Source organism: Pimephales promelas, chromosome 8 (genome assembly GCF_988280905.1).
Source record: "Pimephales promelas chromosome 8, fPimPro1.hap1.1, whole genome shotgun sequence".
Taxonomy (NCBI): domain Eukaryota; kingdom Metazoa; phylum Chordata; class Actinopteri; order Cypriniformes; family Leuciscidae; genus Pimephales; species Pimephales promelas.
The window spans coordinates 9,028,211-9,048,051 of NC_142776.1; the positions used below are offsets into that span (position 1 = coordinate 9,028,211).

Here is a 19,841-nt window from a genome sequence, read left to right on the forward strand (position 1 = left end):
TTTAATTTGTATATAGAAAATAGCTGAAGCAGTATTTATAATGATACATATAAACTCTTTATTTTTTTTTTTTCTTCAAGTCAAACTTTCTGTAAACTAAGTATTTCTTTAAAATTCCATGACTCAACTCCCAGAATTACACAACACGTGTGAACACGCCCTTGTGACACTTCCTGTTTAAAATTGAAGATGATGAAACTGAAAGTAAAAAAACGCGTTGGAAACGGCTTTAGCATGTACATCAGACTAACGTTATATTGCTTGTGGTTCCTCTAGTGTTTACGTAATACGTTGATATCATTTCAGTTGGATGTTGTGAATGTAAAGGTAAGAGGATTTTTGAGTATTTTCGTTGATTGTTCGTCCGAGTTGAATTTCATGGACGTGTTTGTCAAAACTTAGTTTAGGATTCATATGATTTTAGCAGTAGCATTTTAGCTCTCGACTCGGTGAACAAGTTTTTTTGGGGGTAACGTTAGTTGACAAGAAACAGTTGCAGCAGTGTCGTGAATTGTTAATTGTGACATTATACATTTGATCTAAAGCAATTGTTTTATACTTGTATAAATGTTAAACATTTCGCTCTACACATTGTTATTGTTGATTGTTAAAAAAATTCTTATCACACCGCAGAACTATTAGGTGATTTATAAATAGGCCTACGTGACGTAGTATGTTGTCACAAAAGTCCTATGTGTGTGTTTCTCAGTAGGCTACTTTTATGATACGATCTAAAACCGAGTCTTTGTGTTTTAGTATTATGAAATTAAAATTCTGTTAGCCAAACAAAAATTCTATTATCATATTTTATCTGCGAACACAACAAAAACCCGAAATACATTAAACCGTCGAACTCTGCTCTTAGGACATTGATATTTTCCCAAATGTTGGGTTGGGCAAGTTGAGACATGTTTGTCAGAGCAAAAGTTCACAAATTAATGAATTATTACTTCTTACTATTGAAGAATTGAATTGGATTTAGTGAAGACGTAGCAGTAGTTGTAGTGTAATCAAATAAACTTAGCAAATAATACTTTATTTTAAAAATATGTATTTCGCTCATGTCTATGCCAAAAACCTACAACGTTTCTTGTAAATAAGCATATCTTCAATTCAAAGCATCATAATTTCATTAAAAAGATTAGGAAATGGCATCACCATATTTACAAATGATCAAAGTCGCTTTTAAGTCTTTGATTTTTTTTATGCATTCTTTCACTGTTGAAACTTAAACAATAAAACATCATGTTGGAATTCTTCGATTTTAGCACTCGTTTTATGTTAACAGTATGTCCCATCTTCTTTGATTGGTAATCTTGGTGATTTTGACATTGACGAGCACTGTTAGACCGCTGAGGCAGACCGGCCTAAAAAGTGTTTAGAGTGCATCAGAGCAGCATCAAGAATATCAAATATTTGAGGGGACGCTTTGGTCACTTCTATTGGAGGGGAATTATTTCCCTCAGTGTCTATTATGGTTTCAGTCCTGTCACAAAGTATTGGCTTTTTAAGGTTGTTTAAAATGTTTTCCCTTTATATCATTGATTTTCTATTTTACATTATGGAGCAGAATATGGATCCCCAGAAGTTTCACGAGATTGACGAGAACCTGACAAGTACTGATGTGGACCAGCTGAAGTTTCTATGCATGAACCTGATTCCCAAGAAGCGTTTGGAGACCGTGAGAGATGCCAAAGACCTGTTCCTGCGACTGGACGAGCAAACACTGCTTGATGACGAGCTACTTGTCCCTGAGCTTCTGATCACAATTGGGCGCCTTGACTTGCTTTACATCCTGAACACTTCGAAAGAGGAAGTGGAAAGAAAACTGACAGAACGTGAATTTCCTAGTAAAGTTGTCTCACCTTACAGGTATGAAGAAAATTCCCAACGATCCATGAATGTAGATTACTACAATATAAAAAACTCCCTTAAAGTTATTGTCTGATAGAGATTAGCACACTGACATGCTAAACAAGATCCATAGAAGTCAAGAACACTGTCAATAGCAAATAGTTTTTTGTTTTGTTTTTTGGAAAATGCAGCTTGTTCTTACACTACTTTTAATATTTGATGTCACAATGTGTGTTTTGTTTTCCTCTTCTCATCAGAAAGATGCTTCTTAAAATATCTGAGGACATGACAGAAGAAAACCTTTGCTCTGTAAAGTTCCTTTCGGATCTTCCAAGGGCAAAACTAGAAACATCGACTGTGAGTTTTATCTTAAGCCCTGAAGTTATAATGTTAGTGCTGATTGCACTCAAATAATAAATTAATGTGAACGTGGAATATACTATTGCTGATAACGAACTAATTTGACTGCAAAATCTAGCTTTGTAAATTACATTATTTTTCAATTTTATTTAATTAAAAAAAAAATATATATTTTTTTTTAGTCTACTATTTACTGTATTTATGGTTTGCTTTTTAACCTGTTGTTTTATTTGAACCATACAGTCACTACTAGATGTTATGATTGAGATGGAAAAGAATCAGAAGCTTGGGGAAGACAACCTGGATGAACTTTACAGTATTCTTTGGCGATGTGACAAAAAGCTGGCCTTTAGGATAGAGGAGTTCCAGAAAATGGGCAGAGGCCCAGAACAAGGTTACTGATTAAATCAAATGAATTATCCATATCTGCTCTTCTCATTTATCCAAACATATACAACAATGTTTTGTTTTTTCTTATGTTTTGAAGAGACTCACAGACCTCATGAGGAAACCCATTTACCCATTGTAAGTAAGCCAAATCTTTGCCTCAATTTTCACACATTATGACAAATCATTCTCATGATGTGGTTATTTTAAATTGTTGGAGTCTGGGGATCCCCTGCCATGGATTTATGTATTTATTTATTTTGCTTAACTGCGTTAAAATGGTTAATTTGTTCAATTGTAGACATAATATGTAAAGAAAATTTTACTAACACTTTATCGTCCTTCTCCCATTTTCACCTCAATTTGGGTAGGCTGTGCTTCCTTTGTCTCCCCCAATGAGCCGCCACTGATCTGGGTAATCTTAGAAAATGTGTAAATATTTGTGTAACATTTACACCCATAAAATCTAAAGCAGTGTTTCTCAACCAAACTTTATATTTACCTTTAAGTGGTGAGCCGACAGCGAACCAAATTATTAGTAAAAACTATTAGATTCTTCTCCGACAACCATGTTTATCATTGTTCTAAGTGAACCTGTTTAATGTAGTCTAAGTCATATTTTATTGCCTTGTTTAAATGATTTTAGGATTATGGAATGTTACACAACCTGTCAATATTGGCATCTGCTTAGTTTGGTGTTTAATCTGCACCAAGTGTCAGATGTATTTGAGCCAAAATTCTGAGTTTGACTGAATACACCGCCTTTATATGCGAAGCGCTGTTTCCTCTCTTTTAAGTTTAGTCAAGCCTTTTTGTTTTGCTAACATAAAATACAGTTACACTAGAGTAGTTTTTACCCTGCTGTACATGACCTGGGTTGTTGAGAACCACACATCTACAGCTTATATCAGCAATTAATATTTTCACATAAATTAACATTCTCAAAATAAAGAGCCTTTGAAAATATCAGTTAATAATAGTAGTAGTCACATTCTAATACAGAGTGCAATTTAATGGATAATATGTGTTTCTCTTTCCTCCACATCTTGCTGTCAACACAACAGGTGAACATAGAGAGAGGGGAAGGACGTGAGTTATATATGTTGTACATTGTTGCACATTAATGATCTTTTTAAATGTATCTATTTCTAATCTTATACGCCTTTCCTAGGGAGAAGAGACTCTTCTATTGGCTCTGTTTCCACCGATTCAGACACTCCACCCAGGGTAAAAAAGACAATTACCTTTTATTCTTTATTGTTTCATTGTTAAATGACCGTTTAACAATGACTGTTAAAAGACTGTTGTATCTGTACACATCCAAGATTTCACATCAATTTTGATTAATTGATGGATCAGGGTCACGATGATCAACTGTTTTAATAGAACCCAATAGTCCCACAACTGATAGATTTGAACTTTTTCATCAAGACATACTGTAGCACATGCTAGTAACAAAAGGCTGTTTTTAATTTCCATAGTTCCACTGCTAGGATTTAACAATGATGAATTATGAATAAGATGTGTGATTGTTGTGTACTGGCTATTTGTGTAATATGTAAATAAATGTCATTTTAATGTTATTTGCTTTGCATTCAAGCAGTCAGATGACTATTATATCATGACTCAACGGCCTCTTGGACACTGTCTAATCATCAACAACTACAGATTTAAAGAAAATACCTCATTGCGCAACCGTGAAGGCACTCAGAAGGACCGAGGTATTTTGGGTATTAAGTTAACCCTTTCTTATCTCATTTGTATAATTCCTTACAATTGTGACTTCTAAATGAACACTTTCTCTCTCTATTTCTGTAGAGGCTCTTGATGTCTTGTTTAAAAGAATGCATTTCGAGGTTGAGGTGCGGGACGATCTGCAAGCCTCAGATATAAGAGATGTGATAAAGGAGTTTGCAGATAAGAATCATGCTAAAATGGGCGCTTTTGTCTGCTGTGTCCTCTCGCATGGAAAGAAAGGCACGGTGTTGGGCACAGATGGTGAACCGGTTGAAATCCGTGAACTCACACAGCCTTTTTCTAAATGCCGCACACTAGCTAGCAAGCCCAAGCTTTTCTTCATTCAGGCCTGTCAGGGTGATGTGGGCCAGAACGGTATATGGACCGCAGATGGAGAAGTGAATGATACAGAAGAAGGACCATTTGAGGAGGATGCTTGTAATCCAGCATTGCGCAAGATTCCCATTGAAGCTGATTTCCTAATCGGAATGGCCACAGTAGAGTACTACCAGTCGTATCGCCACATTAAACGAGGGTCTATCTATATCCAGGAGCTCTGTAAACAGCTGAAGAAATGCAGGTGAGTTAAAAACATAGAGGATGCATTCATGGCATGCCTTGAATGAAAGATATACACGTGACTTTTTATATGTACCTTTGCTGGGTCTGTATAAAGTCATGCTCCAGTTCTGTGATGTTTACTTTGCAGTCTTTAGTTTCCACCAGTCATCCCATCTATTTCCATCAGTTTGACCCATTCATGCCGATAAAGAAATGCTATTTGTGCATGCACTTCCATTCAAAAGTTTAGCGTCTTGTTTTAATAGGAATTCATATTGTTATTCAGAAAGGACATTATGAAGGGTTTTTTTCCCCCCGAAGAATTTTTCCTCCCGTCTCATGTCCGAGGCTCCATAGAGGGGTACCCCTTCAATAGAAATTGAGCTCAAGGCTCCCCAATGCCCCATGGGCCCCCCTACAACACTGTGCCCCTTTTCCGCCCTAAGCGACAGCCCTGTTTACTCTACACTTCAGAGAAAGAGCAGTGAGCACCTGGAAGGCAATAGAGATCATGTATTCTTCTAAACCTTACTGCAGTGGTGTCATGTAGAACTTTAGAAAAATGTTGGTCTACACAGTGTTTGATCACCTTTTTTGTCAAATACTTTCTTATTTGAATGCCTTTAAAGGGGTCATGGACTGACTTTTTTTTATTTTATATTGTTGTCTGAGGTCAACTTATGACATTCGCTTGGTTTTTACATTCAAAAACATCAAAATGAATAAGTAATGGGCTATTTTCTACCCTAGTTTTGAGCCTAGCTAAAAAAAATGCTCTGTTTTGTGAGCGTCTCGCATTGAAGACTTGGAAGTTAACGCCCACTTTTGCATATTATAACGAGTTTCAACTCACTCATCGGTGTACATGGGGGAAATTGTTTTGAAAACTTCCAATAATGTAAAATGGCAACCGGAATGATTCGGCCATACATGTTCGACCCAGAGTCCGTGTGTTGCACCATTCCTGTCAGATCCAATATAGATGGCACATGAAATGGGCGGGGCTAAACCGGCCGTGTTGAAGAGATTGAAGTTGGTCTTCTTCTGCGGGGGTGGTGTTTTATCGTTTTTGTCGCCATAGTTCCCCACTTCGAAAAGTGAGTCGTTTGCTGAGCCTGGTGTCAATAAAAGCTTTTAATGGATTAACAAGTACGTTTTCAGTTCGGAAACTCTTAGATGTCAAAAGCTCAAGGAAATTTAGATTTCTCAGTTCATCACCCCTTTAAAGAGAAACTGCCTCTCTTGCCTCCTTGGAGAAAATGCTCCTGTTGAATATTTTATGGTGGTTTAATTTAGATGGATCCATATTAAAGTCTGCTTATCTGCTTTTCTGATAGACACGAGGATATCTTGTCCATCCTGACAAAGGTAAACCGTGAAGTGAGCACCAAAGTTTTGCAAGGCCACAAGCAGATGCCTGAGCCTCGATATACCCTCACCAAGAAGCTGGTTTTCCCATGAACTGAAGCAACTGATTGACTTTGGTATTAGTGGATTTACGCTAGCCACGTTAACATTATTCCGTTACTCAGAGTCTATGTTTATCTTTCAGGGAGGATCGAGGCACTTTGGCACTATAGAGTCATATTGATCTTGCTATCTCTTTGAGTCTGGTCTCAAATTTTGAAATTCAGTTTACAGCACAGAGTTATGGAAATGTAGTTATATTTTTAAACAGTGCAATTCAAGAGTAATAAGAGTACATCAGATATGTAATGTGATTTCTATACCAGCTGTCTAAATGATTTAGTTTTGAATGCTGTTGTAAATGCAGATCTATTGATATTTCTTAAAGTTGTTTAAGACTTTAAAATGGTGAGAAATAACTGATGTATAGAAAATAATAAACTTAGACATTCTTAAAATTGTCATTTAAGAATTATACAATTTTTTAATTAAACAAAGTTTTGTTACATTTTTTAATTATTTCATTTTCTCCTGCAATTTTAAGATTGTCATTTCTTTTCCTTCGCTTTATGAAGGGAGCATTTCTTCATGAAGCATTTCTTCAAGCATTTCATAAATTTTTTTTTTTTTATAAAATACTTTAAGAAAAGAAACGGGAAAAAAATATTAACAACAATTATCGTCATTGTCATAACACAACAATACTCCAGTCCTTCAGTCTTTCAATCCAGATTAAGTTCCAAGTCCTTAAACACAGCCACTGTTCTTGTAGATTTTTAGTTTTTAGAGAACTCAATAAATTCAAAATACATTTTCTTTTCAAGTTTAAATCTTTAAAAAAAAATGCATTTAGAAAATGTATATGTGTGAATATAATAGTTAGCTATCGGAAAAATAAGGTTTTTAAGCTAAAATCACTTTTCTTTTTTAATTACATTTTTTAAATGTAACTCAGAGTTAGGATTCACATAACATTTGATAAAATCACAAATGTCACACCAAAACAACAGAGGGTATTAATATCATTATTTTCTAATTCTAATATCAGTCTTTTGAGAGAGCACTTATCTAGGTGAAACCTACGATTAAACTTAAAGGTTATTTCTCTAATTTTGTTAGTTATCAGGTATTTGTGAGGTAATGTCCAAATTTTTGTCATAATGTCACACTTACAAAACCATTCCAGTAAGTAAGAACTAATTATAAGGCATAGGAACAGACTCCTCCTGAAACATTTTTATTTATTTATTATTATTTAGATGAAGAAAGACACTGTCAGTGTTTACCTGCAAGTGTCTTACACAGTTCCACTGAGTGACAGGGATGAAAAAGCAAATCCTTTAAAAAGCATGAGAACTCCTTGTGCCACTGCATCTGCCACAATTGTTCTTTTGGAGTAAAAGGAAATCCATGCTTTACTAAGAAACTCAGAATAATTACAAATTGACCCATTTTGATTGAATAGTTGATACAGAAATAATTCAATTTTTAAACCAACTATCAAAGACAAAAGATTTATGTCTAGGTCCTTGTTATTCCAAATTATATAAGATCGGGGTGTTTAAATATGAGGAACCAAGCAACTAACATTTGCCTTTGAAAAGGGATAATTTGACCGGGATTATCATTATAATACGAATTTTAAACCCACTAGTTTAGAAAAAAAATAATATTGAGGATCAGATTCCAGATAGATGTGGGCTTAGTAATAACAGTACAAGTTTAGACTCCCCTTCTCAGTGTTCATACGTACAGATTTTCTGACAAAAGGAGCTCCCAACAAAGTATTTTTTAAAGAATGGACACTGGAGGTGTCGACACTCAAAGAAAGCTTAAAGTTTGAAATATGGACATTTTACAGACAAGGCTTACTCCTAGACTAAAATGCAAATTTGAGCAGTTTTGTCTGAAAGCAACTTGCACTGACAAATCTTAAAATAAGTCACTGCCGTTCTTTTGTCTCAAGATGCACAACAGTAATGTCTTTTTCTAACGCACATTTATAAAAGCTAATTAAATGTCCTAATTAAACTAAGGCCTTCATCTAAACCCTGTCTGTGAAACTGGGTCTTTGTTTTGTAGAAACACAGGTCTATCATCCCACAACATCTTGATGTGGGATTTTCAAACAGGAGCCATGAGACCCCCCTGGTGGTGTTCGGAGTTCCATGAAAAACTTTAGAGAAAAATGTTGTAGAGAGTCTGCCAGAAGCTAGTTATTTTAATCGCTAAAGTTTAAAATATGGATATTTTCTTACACAAACAAAACGCTTCACTTCCGAAGGCCTTTATTGACCCCCGTGTGGAGCACTTTTTTTGTTCGATGCGAGTCCTGAACTAATCTCGGACTAACAGAATCATGGGGATTGGTCAATTAAGCATTTTTTTTTTTCTAAACACTTGAAATTAACAAAATCAAATAAAACAAAATATATAATACAAAATATTTTAATTAACATTCAAATGACAGATAGAACTAGTTAGATTAGAACATAGTCTTGGGGTCAGAACACAGGACCCTTAGACTAGAGCCATCTATTGTCTGGGGGTCAAAGCAAAGGAACAACCTGGGACTCAGAATACAGGACTGGATCCACCTGGACCAGAACATCACAGCCTGTCATACTCTACAACAACTAGGCATACATTCCAGTCCTGGAGGTTACAGGGAAACATGAAGAGTTGCTCTCTCTGTTACCCCTTTTCCACCAAAAAAAGAACTGGTTCGGAACTGGTGCTGGTTCAAAGTTGATTCAGATTTGGTTCAACTTGCGAACCTTTTCAGAACGTTTTTCCACTGAGTAGAGCACCCAGGGAACGACGTCATTACGTCAGTGTGTACGTCGCCATACGTCTTAGCTAGAAACGCTTGCAAATACAACATTACTTTGGCATTATCTCTAACTCGTGAACCAAGAAGGCTTTAAAAACAATTGAAATATCTAAGTCTTTTCGTTTGATATGTAATCTTTTCTGATTAGTTATGTACCCCTGTCTTGTGTATTTTTTCTTTCCATTAATTTGTTCTATATTGTGACTGTTTTCTTCTTTGCTTATGTTTTCAATAAAAAAATTTAAAAATAGAAACGCTTGCGCCAACTTTAAGCATAACAAATACAAACGCGGAGTCCAACGTGTTTCTGCAAATGTTTCTCCTGGCTTTGCCATAATATCCAATATTATGGTCAGAAAAGATGTTTAGAACACATCTAAACCCGCCCCAGCCCCCGATGTAAGCATGATGTGGTAAAAGAACGGTTCTAGTCCAGCAAAGAGTTGGTGCCACTTTGGAACCAGTTTTCCCGGCTGAGAACCGGTTCTTTGGTTGTCGAAACACAAAGAACTGGTTTGCGCGCAGGCACCGGCTCTCAAAATGCTTTGGTGGAAAAGGGGCTGATGTAGTTCCTCCCAAGGGTCTATCCACCAGCCAGAAACTCAAGTCTCCCTGGGGATCGCCATTGGCTAACAAGCCATTACCTGCTGTTAGCATTCCATAGACTCCCATTCATTTTGGCATCAGTAGTTCTAACTCAGCAGCTTGTGTCAAAATGATTTATTGCTTTTTGATGGACAGGGGGCGGAGCTGACCTTTGCCCTTCCGGATTCCATCTTTGAAGTAGTCATAAACCTTCGACCTTTTGCATTCCATCTCTGGAATATCGATTAACCTTTGACCTATCGATCAATCAAATGGACAGGTGGTTTTTGACCCGTTGACCTTTTGCATTCCATCTCTGGAATATCGATTAACCTATGACCTTTTCTAATCGAGAACATGTGTGTGAACATTCTGGTTTTGACCCGATGACCTTTTCTAATCGAGAACATGCGTGTGAACATTCTGGTTTTGACCCGTTGACCTTTTCTAATCGAGAACATGTGTGGCTACATTCTGGTTTTGACCCAGCTGATCCCAGGAAGCGATCAATCAATTGAACATTCTGGTTGTTGACCGGTTGACCTTTCTAATCCAAAAAACATGTGTTGGTACATGGTGGTTATCCGGGAAGCGATCAATCAATTGGAAAGTTTGACCCTAGTGACCCCAATTAAATCTTTATAGTTTTAATACATTCATATCTTCTATTTCTTTTAAAGATTACTCTTAATGATTTTGTTTAATGCCGACCTAAAGTAGAATTTTTATTAATATAGCCATAACAATTTTTGCAAAAGGAAGTCAGTAAGAGGCTGCTGTGAGACTGCTGCACGATACTGCAATCCTCGTTGCCATGATTAAGCTTAAAAATTGAATCTAAAAGGAAACGTGACCGGCAAATTCAAAACGAGGGTAAATGTTGGGACAGCTTTTCCCAGGTGGATAGAGCTAATGAAGGAGAAAGACTTTGAAAGGAACGCAGAAGTCCTACTTTCTTATCGAAAGGTAAGTCAATGATCTAAATTACAAGCTTTTTCATTCCGTGGTTGTGTAATTCATTATATAGGCGGCGTAACGGTAGAATGTGTATAGTTAAACTTGAAAAAGTGCTATTGGACGACATGTCCTAGCTTCTTGGCACATACCGGTCACCGTAATCACAACACACATTTAAAAATGCGCGGCGCTAGAGAGTACTATAGGTTTGAATGCCAAATACAATTTCACTATTTTGCTAACATTTGAAAATTCTACATATATTTTGAGTAGATAACCGATAGTATATTCTCAGTGAAGGGTTTCACCTGTGTCTTTCCACAATGAATAAGGATAGTTTGGGAGATACAAGAAAAGTAAAAATGATATAACTTATAGGTAGGGTCATATAGCTACGTAGAAAAGTAAGATCATGCTTTGAATTAAGATGAGTAAAATTAAATATTCGGTCAAGACCAAGTGCAACGTAGAGTCGCGTGATTTCTTTTAAAAGAACAAAAACAAACTTTAACAACTTGTTTCATGTGACATGGACAAAATAATGTTTGAATTATTTTGTATAAATAAGATCTAAGATGCCAAATCACAGTTTTTGCTTTTAATTTTTCTTACATTTTAGTATAAATAATACCTTTGGTTAAATTCATGCAAACCCATTTATATCATACAGAAGTCTTGTAAGATAAACAGATGATAGGACTTTAATAAAAACTTTAAACAGTCTTTTAATTTTAAAAGATCTAATTGAAACTTTTAAGATTATGCTTTTAAATGAATTTAGAATAAAACTCTGAAAAGTAGACTAGCATTGCATGCGCTGTGACATAATTGTGGCTCATCTGGCCTGTAACTCCTCCGTTTCTGTGAGGGTGTGAAGCTTCATCTCACCCTATCATTGACGGATATGGGATGGAGGCATAAAGTCAAGGGAGAGGCCCATAAACAATCATAAAGTTAATTCCGTCGCTAGCTCAAGGACAGCAAAATTCGGAAGGGAATGATTCAGATTCCTCTTGGCGCAGCTACTAGAAGACTTACAACTGTCAGACAGGTTGCTCACGTCACATCTATGAGGTCAAACTCAGTTTGAGCCTGCGCAGTGTGCGCTCAGCCGTCAGGAAGTGAGTGCTTCTAATTCACTTCACTTTTCTCCTATGAAGTCTATGGGGTCGCTGTGTCCATTTATTTTACTGTCTATGGTTCCTTCAGGCCTTTCAGGTTGAGGCAGCTTCTTCACCCCATCACTTTTAGGAACATGTCCATCGCTACATCAAGATTATCAAAGAACTCCCCGACTGTTGTTTTATTACTGTATTACTTGTTTTAATAATATTATTACTGTTATGAGTTCATACAGAGAGATGGTGACGTGCTAGGAAGCCCCAGGCTGTCTTCCCTGCTGTATTGCCTTGGCATGATGGCTTTTCTACAATGTTTATGACATTAAAAATATGTAATATTACATTAAAATATGTTTAAGACTAAACTTAACTTGTGCCTCGTGTCTCACTTTACCCCACAGCCATATTTTAGAAAAAACAATCTCTCTTAGCAATTCAGGATAATCTTCAGCTTGCACCATCACATGGTTTTATATGTTGGTAGTTCATCAACATGTATGATATAATTTTTTCTACCTGAATCAATTTGCTTTGGCACAACAGCTGATTAAGCTGACAGCAAGAAAATGATTTTTTTCAAGCAAATTGTTGTGTGTGTGTGTGTGTGTGTGTGTGTGTGTGTGTGTGCTTACACACACGTGGTAACATGCTTACCACAGCACTTCTCTCCCAGAGCCTCTGTTCTCTCCTTCATGGCCAAGGTCCTCACTGCAGAACACGAAATCCAGAGGAATCCAACTCCTCCCTACCCATCTCTGCCCTCTGACCCCTAACCCCGCCCCTAATTATACCCATCTCCACCCCTAGATCTGGATCCAACTCCGCCCCCCTGGATCTCGTGTACTGCAATACGCCTTATTCACGGCAGGGCCATCTTTGATTTTTAATGAGAATGAAAGCGAGGCTGTGAGGGATAGTCATGCATCTCTTCAATGGGCTGTTATTTAATGTGTTTTCGGATTTTTCTGCTCATGAAACATTAAAAAAAATATCTTTCCAAGAAATTTCAGTTGACAAAAAACTCCCGAAAGTGTAAGCTGTGGAAAATTGAAAGTAATCTAGGAGCTTTATTCAGCTTTTTACAGCGGATGCCATTGGAAACACGGTAAGTCTATCCCTCACAGCCTCCCTGTCATGGCGCTGCTCTGAATAAGGTCTATGACTCAGGTACTACCATAGACAGTAAAGGGGGTGCTTCTGGATATTTGAGGGGCTTGAAAACATATTGGTCACATGACCACAAATGTGTTCCGTTGCCTAGATACATACAGGGGGTGTCTCACACTCCGTAACCCGTTCTCGCACATGTCAGCTTCAAGAACTCTTGAACTCTTGACTTTTTTTCCCAGCCAACTCAAATCTTCAGTTCCACGAATGCTCATAAATCTGCTTTTAAAACAGTGAAATCCCTTTTCATGAAGTCGCTATGTAATTGCAAAATGTATTTAAAAAAAAAACACCAATTCATTTTTGGGCTAGTAGACTATGGGCAAAGGTTGAATTCTTGTGCAAACAGACTGTATTAGTAATAGTAACTACATAAAGCAGAGATAAAGTAACTGAAACGTCTCTGTATTTGACAAATATTGCATTTATTTCACTTCTGCTGTGGTAAGTCTACAAACACAGCACGAGCGTCGATTACTAATACTACGGCCCGGGAATCAGAAAGTGTCCGTTTGCAGCTCCTCCCGCCTGCATGCGGTAACTCTCGTAATATGAGATATTCTTTGAGGCGGGCATTTAACTTTCTTCCGGATAGAGCGGAGAGATTCTGTCCATCTTTCTCTTTCTCCGCACTCAATGTCCACAGAACACCAACAAAATCTAAATCTATCCGACTGATCTGCATTGTTTCATAAGCCAATCTTGCACTTTTCCTCGAGTTAATGGTAAGTGTTTGTTTACTCATTCATATGTTTACGTTTATATTTTTGTATCTGCACAAAAGCGCGCGAAAACTTCCTGCACACTGACTCCACACACTCACTGGCGGTGCGCGGTGTTTTTAATATGTTGAATGTTTTGGTTTAAAACCGTGTATTGGACAATATATTACATTATTTGTTGATATACAAACATCTAATGATTCTGTTGGCATACGGTTTTTCTATTAATTACTCTCAGATGAATGAAACTGGCCATGTCAGCAACAATGATCAGAAAAGTCAGGCTACCAAGAATGAGCAAAATAAGGGCAAAGCATCAGATAAATCACGAAGAAAGAAGGCTGTAAAGAGGAAATCACAAGTAAGATTTCCTTTTAATGAATGTAATTTTAAATGTCCTGTTATTTTATAGATATATTATTTGAGAAAATTATATTTCTGAACCATTGTGATAATATTATGCTATTAGTAGTATTTCTCTTTTTATTTATTTTAACATAGGGAGCCAAAGAAAACCAATGTGTTCAAAAGAATATTTCACCTAAAAATAAAAGAAAGCGGGAGCCCCTTCAAGCCACCGGCAATATTTCTGACCATTACCCTAAAAAGAAGCATGCAGGTAAGTCATTTACAATCTGTTATGTTAGTAAACTATATGCCAAGCCTAACCTTCTCCTAAACTGTCTTTATTTTCACAGTGACAAAGCACAATGAATTTTATTCCATGTCAAACAGACCTTGTGGATATTGTTTGATCATCAACAACTATAACTTTGAGGGTTCATCACTTAAAAACCGGGAAGGGACAGACAAAGATAAAGGTATTTTGGGGAGTTTGATCCCTACTTTAAATGTAGTTTACTAATGAATATGTCAAATTTGGCTTTATGATGAAGACCTAACAATACATTTGACTTTTTCTCCTAGATGATCTTACCAGAGTGTTTGAGAACATGTTTTTCAAAGTAGATGTGCGGGCCGATTTGCAAGCCTCAGATATGCAAAATGTGATAAAGGAGTTTGCCGAGAGGGATCACTCTCACATGGATGCCTTTGTCTGTTGCATCCTCTCCCATGGAGAGAAAGGCTCTGTTCTGGGAATAGATGGAAAACAAGTTCCGATTCATGAACTCACACAGCCTTTTGCAGATTGTCGCACCCTAGTCAGCAAGCCCAAGCTTTTCTTCATTCAGGCCTGTCAGGGTAATGAGGCCCAGCAAGGTGTGTGGATGCCAGATGGACCGGAGAGCACCACAGAAGATGAAACTTCTACGTTGCACAGTGTTCCTTTAAAAGCTGATTTCCTAATCGGAATGGCCACAGTAGAACAATACCAGTCGTTTCGCAACACTAAAGACGGGTCTATCTATATCCAGGAGCTCTGCAAGCAGCTTGAAACTGGCTGTCCATGGTGAGTTGTCTTTATTTTGATCATTTTGGGTGAGTTTTATTATCTTGGAAACACATTGTGGTCTGGTCATTCAAAGCACCATCAAAAGATGCGTGCATACGGCTATTTTGCATTTGTAAACACTAATATGTATTGATGTGTCCACAACCTACTCATGTAACTTGTTTGTTATCTCTTTCTTTTTTTGACAGCAAAGAGGATATGCTCTCAATTTTGACAAGGGTGAATCTAGAAGTGAGCTCCAAAAACTATCAGCATTTCAAGCAGATGCCTGAGGTTCGCTACACTCTAACCAAAAAACTGGTCCTTCCCATGAAGCAAACTCCTTTTAACAGCTAAATGTAATATTTGTATAATTTATGATATGTTAATAAAGCCCTCCTGTTCCTTATTATGCTGGATCCATAGAAGATCAAGTCATAATGGTTGATAACCATTAGTTAATAATTTACATAATTTACAACTCCACTGTTGTATTTAAATAATGCTGGCCATATAACGATTTCTGTATTTTTCAACCTGGGACCCACGTGAACTGCACTGATATCGACATTGCCGCAAACGGTTAATAAACAAACAGCAAATGATGCGTTTACTAATGGCTTGCTTTCTATGGCTCCATCTTTCAGAAATGAAGACAGCCATAAATATATTAGTATTGTAATTGTACTGTTCTGTATAATAAAAGTATTTTTTTATTAATTGATACAACTACTTCATATTTTACAGTACAGTATTATTGGAATAGGAATATATTTCTTTTTAATTTTTATGTTAAATAACATTAAATTGGGGTTAGGTTTTCATTCTTTTTTGTCTTTACTGGATCACATGCCGGAATACATTTTGTAAAGGTTTTTTATATTTGATTGAACATTAATAAGTGATTACTCATCTAAAGGAATTGATGTCTTTAGAACAGTGAATGGATGTTTAGGAGTTTCAGTTAAATGTATTGTAAGTTAAAACAACTGCTATACATAGCAGTATAATCAAACTCAATTTATGCTGACATATTTTATCCCCTAAAGTGATATTAAATACTCTGTATAGTCACTATGGCACTGGACACAAACTGCCGTTTTAGCTATTATTGTGTATTTACAGTATAATTACCATGGCCGTTCTTGTCCCTGCCTGTGGAAATGTGTTTTCTGATGCCTACATTTGACATACAGTATACTTTTCTGTTGGTCTTACCCAATGGCATGTTTCTGTGTTGATGAATTTTATTTTAACTTGATAATGTCATGTGCATTTCATTGAATATTTAATCAGGCTTTTATGTATTTAAAAATTTTAAAGACTTTTCAGATGCAGTTTGCATGCACGGTTTGGATAATAATATGCACATATCTGGAAAAACCCTGTGTTTTAACCACAAGTTTGTCATTAAAAACTGAAAAACAAATTGGTTTCAAATTATTCTTTCTCTTCACTTTTACAGATGTGGCAAATATGCGGTGTTACAAATAAAATGTCATTCCTGTGGGTGGTAAACATTAGCAAATAACTGTCTCTGTGAAAAATTAGGGCCGTCAGAAAACTACTGCATATTTATAATCTTATATGTTTCTGACAGAACTGGTCAGAAAAACCCATGTTGATGACCAATGATTTGAATATTTGGTCGGGGGGATGTGTCCCTTCGTCAATTCTGTCATTCTGGTGAGTCTTCAAGTAACTGGTATCTTTGTATATGGGTCAGTAGTTATAGGATACAGCTTGTGTCAAGATGATTTATTAACCTATGATTGACAGGTGGGCGGAGCTGACCTTTGACCTTCCGGATTCCATCTTTGAAGTAGGCATTAACCTTTGACCTTCTGGATTCCATCTCTGAAATATCGATTAACCTTTGACCTATCGATCAATCAAATGGACACATTGTTTTTGACCTGTTGACCTTTCTATTACAGAACATGTGTTCATCTGTCTTTGATCCATGGTGGTAATAATCATTCATTTGGACACTTTGTGTTAGACCAGGTTATCCCAGGGGAAAAAATATTCATTTTTGACATTCTGTTTCTGACCTGGTGATCCAGGCACCGATCATTTACTTTGACATTTTGGTTTTGACCTGGTGATCCAGGCACCAATCATTCACTTTGACATTTTGGTTCTGACCTGTTGATCCAGGCACCGATCATTCACTTTGACACTTTGTTTCTGGCCTATTGACCCCTTTGGGGAAATAACTCCCCTGTGACTCTCTCTCTCACCATGCCTGCTGTTGCATTGCCAGAATAATTTTCTAATAATATCCCCATATCACATATAAATATGGTCTGTAAAATAAAAGCAGCTTACTTGAGTGGTGATGATCTCCCCTGTGATTCTCTCTCTCTCTCTCTCTCTCTCTCTCTCTCTCTCTCTCTCTCTCTCTCTATCTCTATCCGGTCTTTGAGAGTGACCTCTGTGAGAGCGTCTCTCTATGCGTCTGTGTGAGGGTATGAGACGGTTGCATGTTCCTTCACCCAGAGAAAATCTCACACGAGCTAAAAAATGAAACCGTGTTTTATAGATTATAAGGAAACATTTAGATTTAAATATGATGTGAAAAAATAAAAAGCATCTTACTTTATCAGTCATTTCCATAAAGATGTTGAAAAGCTCTCTCGCTCTCTCTCTCTCTCTAAATTGACCTTTTTGACAGTAGCATGTCTGTTTGTGCAAGTGAGACACACGACACGCTCCTGCAGCCCCGTGCTGAAACAGTTAGAAAAAGTTCAATCTTTTTCACACTATGTAAAGTTGAAATCATGGACCATTTAAAAGTATACCAATATGCTTTATCATTCATTTTAAATAATACAAAATGTTTTATAGATTCTAAAAAAAAACCATACAGGTTGCTAATCAGTGTCAAAAATAAAAGTATCTTACTTTTCCAGTAGGAAAAAGTCATCGGAAAAAGACATCTCGCTCGCAGATTAGGGGTCGTTTTGCTTCTATGTGTGTGCGAGTGTCAAGAGTTCACACCAGCACAGTAATAAATTAGTTCAGCCTCTGGAAACAATACAGTTGAATCCAATCTAAAAGCCATCTGTTTACCGAAATACCAAAAAATAACTGCTGTGATCACTGATGTGTTTTAATTAAAACCATCATGCTCAAATGCGCTATCATCATCACAGCATCAATCTATGAATGAAAAAAGAGGGCTGCTGCTTTTTCACGAGCTAGGCTGGCATACCACACTGCTGTGAACTTACATTTCATTCCTGATGCAATGGCGACATCTAGCGGACACAGAGTTATTTTTTGGTATTTCGGTAAACCGATGGCTTTTAGATTGGATTCAACTATGTTGTTTCCAGAGGCTGAACTAATTTATTACAGTGCTGGTTGTACTGAATGTCAGCTTGCTTATTTTGCTCAAGATAAGGATTTATTACCTCCAAATGTCATGCAATATAGAAACGATACCTCCAACCGCAGGTCGAGAGCTGTCATTCAAACCAAACAACTTTGCGATGCTGTTTGCGAATGTTCGTTGGAACGATGGTTTCGGGAAACCCCGACTAGTTGAACTATGCTGATAACGACGGAACTTGCGACCATAGTTGGCTAACGATGCTTTCGGGAAACGCACCCCTGGTCCGGCGGGGAAGGCTAACTGTCAGGCTAAGTCTGAGTCCAGGCTTAAAGGACAACTCCGGCGCAAAATGAACCTTTGGTCTAATTACACATTAGTCAACCGTTATCTAAGATTTGTTTTCATGATTGCCAAATGTAAATAGTTTTATCTGTAAAAACAGTTTAGCCTATAACGCTAGTAAATAGGGCATAGAGTAATGACAAATAAAAATCGCTTTATTACCACTAACTAGGCTCAAAATAGCCCCACACTAACACGGCAGCATAATAAGGGTCCCTACATTCAAACCGAAGCATTGAGAACTTTGTCAGTGTCCATACAGTTTAACAAACAATTGCAAAAAAACTTGTAATACATTTTTTGTTTGTCTTGATGTAAGTAATCAACTCAGTGATTTTCATGATAATATCTAAAGATTAAAATTTTTTACCCTTTTCGCATGAGAAAAAGAATGAATAGGCGAATTAATGGGATATATTTGGGTCTTTTTCTAAACCTTCCCCTAATGGGATTCTTCGGGGCTTTTTTTCCTTACTCAGGACATATTAAGGACACAAAATCAGCTGAGTTTGCTTCTGTTGCAATTTGTTCAAGGTTGACCCCCATTTTGACTTAAAATGACTGGACTAATACCACTTTATAAAATACTGATTGTTTCAAAGCAACTTACAGTGATTTAATTATGGATATATCTCGATCTGATTTTTGACTTGGAAGATCTTTTTTGGAGATATCTGCATTTAACTTTGTAACTAGGAAAAATGTCAATGACGATACTTCATTATACAACTACTGTGTATTAGCAATTAATCATTTGATACAATGCAATTATTGTGTACATTAATTTTACATTGTTTATACTTAAAAAAATCAGAATGTAATTAAAGCTATAATTAACTTCTGTAATTACATTTATTATTACAATATTGACTCTTCCTAACATTGTACCTAATGATTTTTTTGATGTAGTTATTAAAAGACACCTAATATAAACCCCCTACATTTGACACATACCACTCCTGTCATCCTAACTGATGCAATGTTTCTGACTTAATGTGTATTGCAGGTATACATTAAATTGCATTCCAATTTTGCATGCAGTAATACACCATTTAAAAATATTTATTATAAAATA

At 36.6% G+C, this 19,841-nt stretch overlaps 1 protein-coding gene across 1 annotated transcript; it reads left to right on the forward strand.

The window, feature by feature from the left end:
* The first annotated feature begins 187 nt into the window (after nucleotides 1-187).
* casp8 (caspase 8, apoptosis-related cysteine peptidase) lies at nucleotides 188-15,807 on the forward strand. Its single transcript, XM_089134600.1, has 16 exons — nucleotides 188-327; nucleotides 1,571-1,872; nucleotides 2,112-2,211; nucleotides 2,458-2,608; nucleotides 2,702-2,739; nucleotides 3,666-3,690; nucleotides 3,773-3,828; nucleotides 4,202-4,322; nucleotides 4,420-4,918; nucleotides 6,237-6,358; nucleotides 13,666-13,694; nucleotides 13,930-14,052; nucleotides 14,193-14,310; nucleotides 14,390-14,512; nucleotides 14,619-15,102; nucleotides 15,294-15,807. The coding sequence occupies exons 2-16, from the start codon at nucleotides 1,574-1,576 to the stop codon at nucleotides 15,439-15,441; spliced, it is 2,436 nt and encodes an 811-aa protein (XP_088990726.1). The 5' UTR covers nucleotides 188-327; nucleotides 1,571-1,573; the 3' UTR covers nucleotides 15,442-15,807.
* Nucleotides 15,808-19,841: the final 4,034 nt, after the last annotated feature.

Excerpts from the sequence above, each read along its gene's own strand:
- casp8 (XM_089134600.1), top strand. The coding sequence starts at position 1,574 with ATGGATCCCCAGAAGTTTCACGAGATTGACGAGAACCTGACAAGTACT. Across the intron at positions 3,691-3,772 it reads CATAGAGAGAGGGGAAGGAC|GGAGAAGAGACTCTTCTATT; the intron begins GTGAGTTATATA and ends CGCCTTTCCTAG. Across the intron at positions 13,695-13,929 it reads CACTTTTCCTCGAGTTAATG|ATGAATGAAACTGGCCATGT; the intron begins GTAAGTGTTTGT and ends AATTACTCTCAG.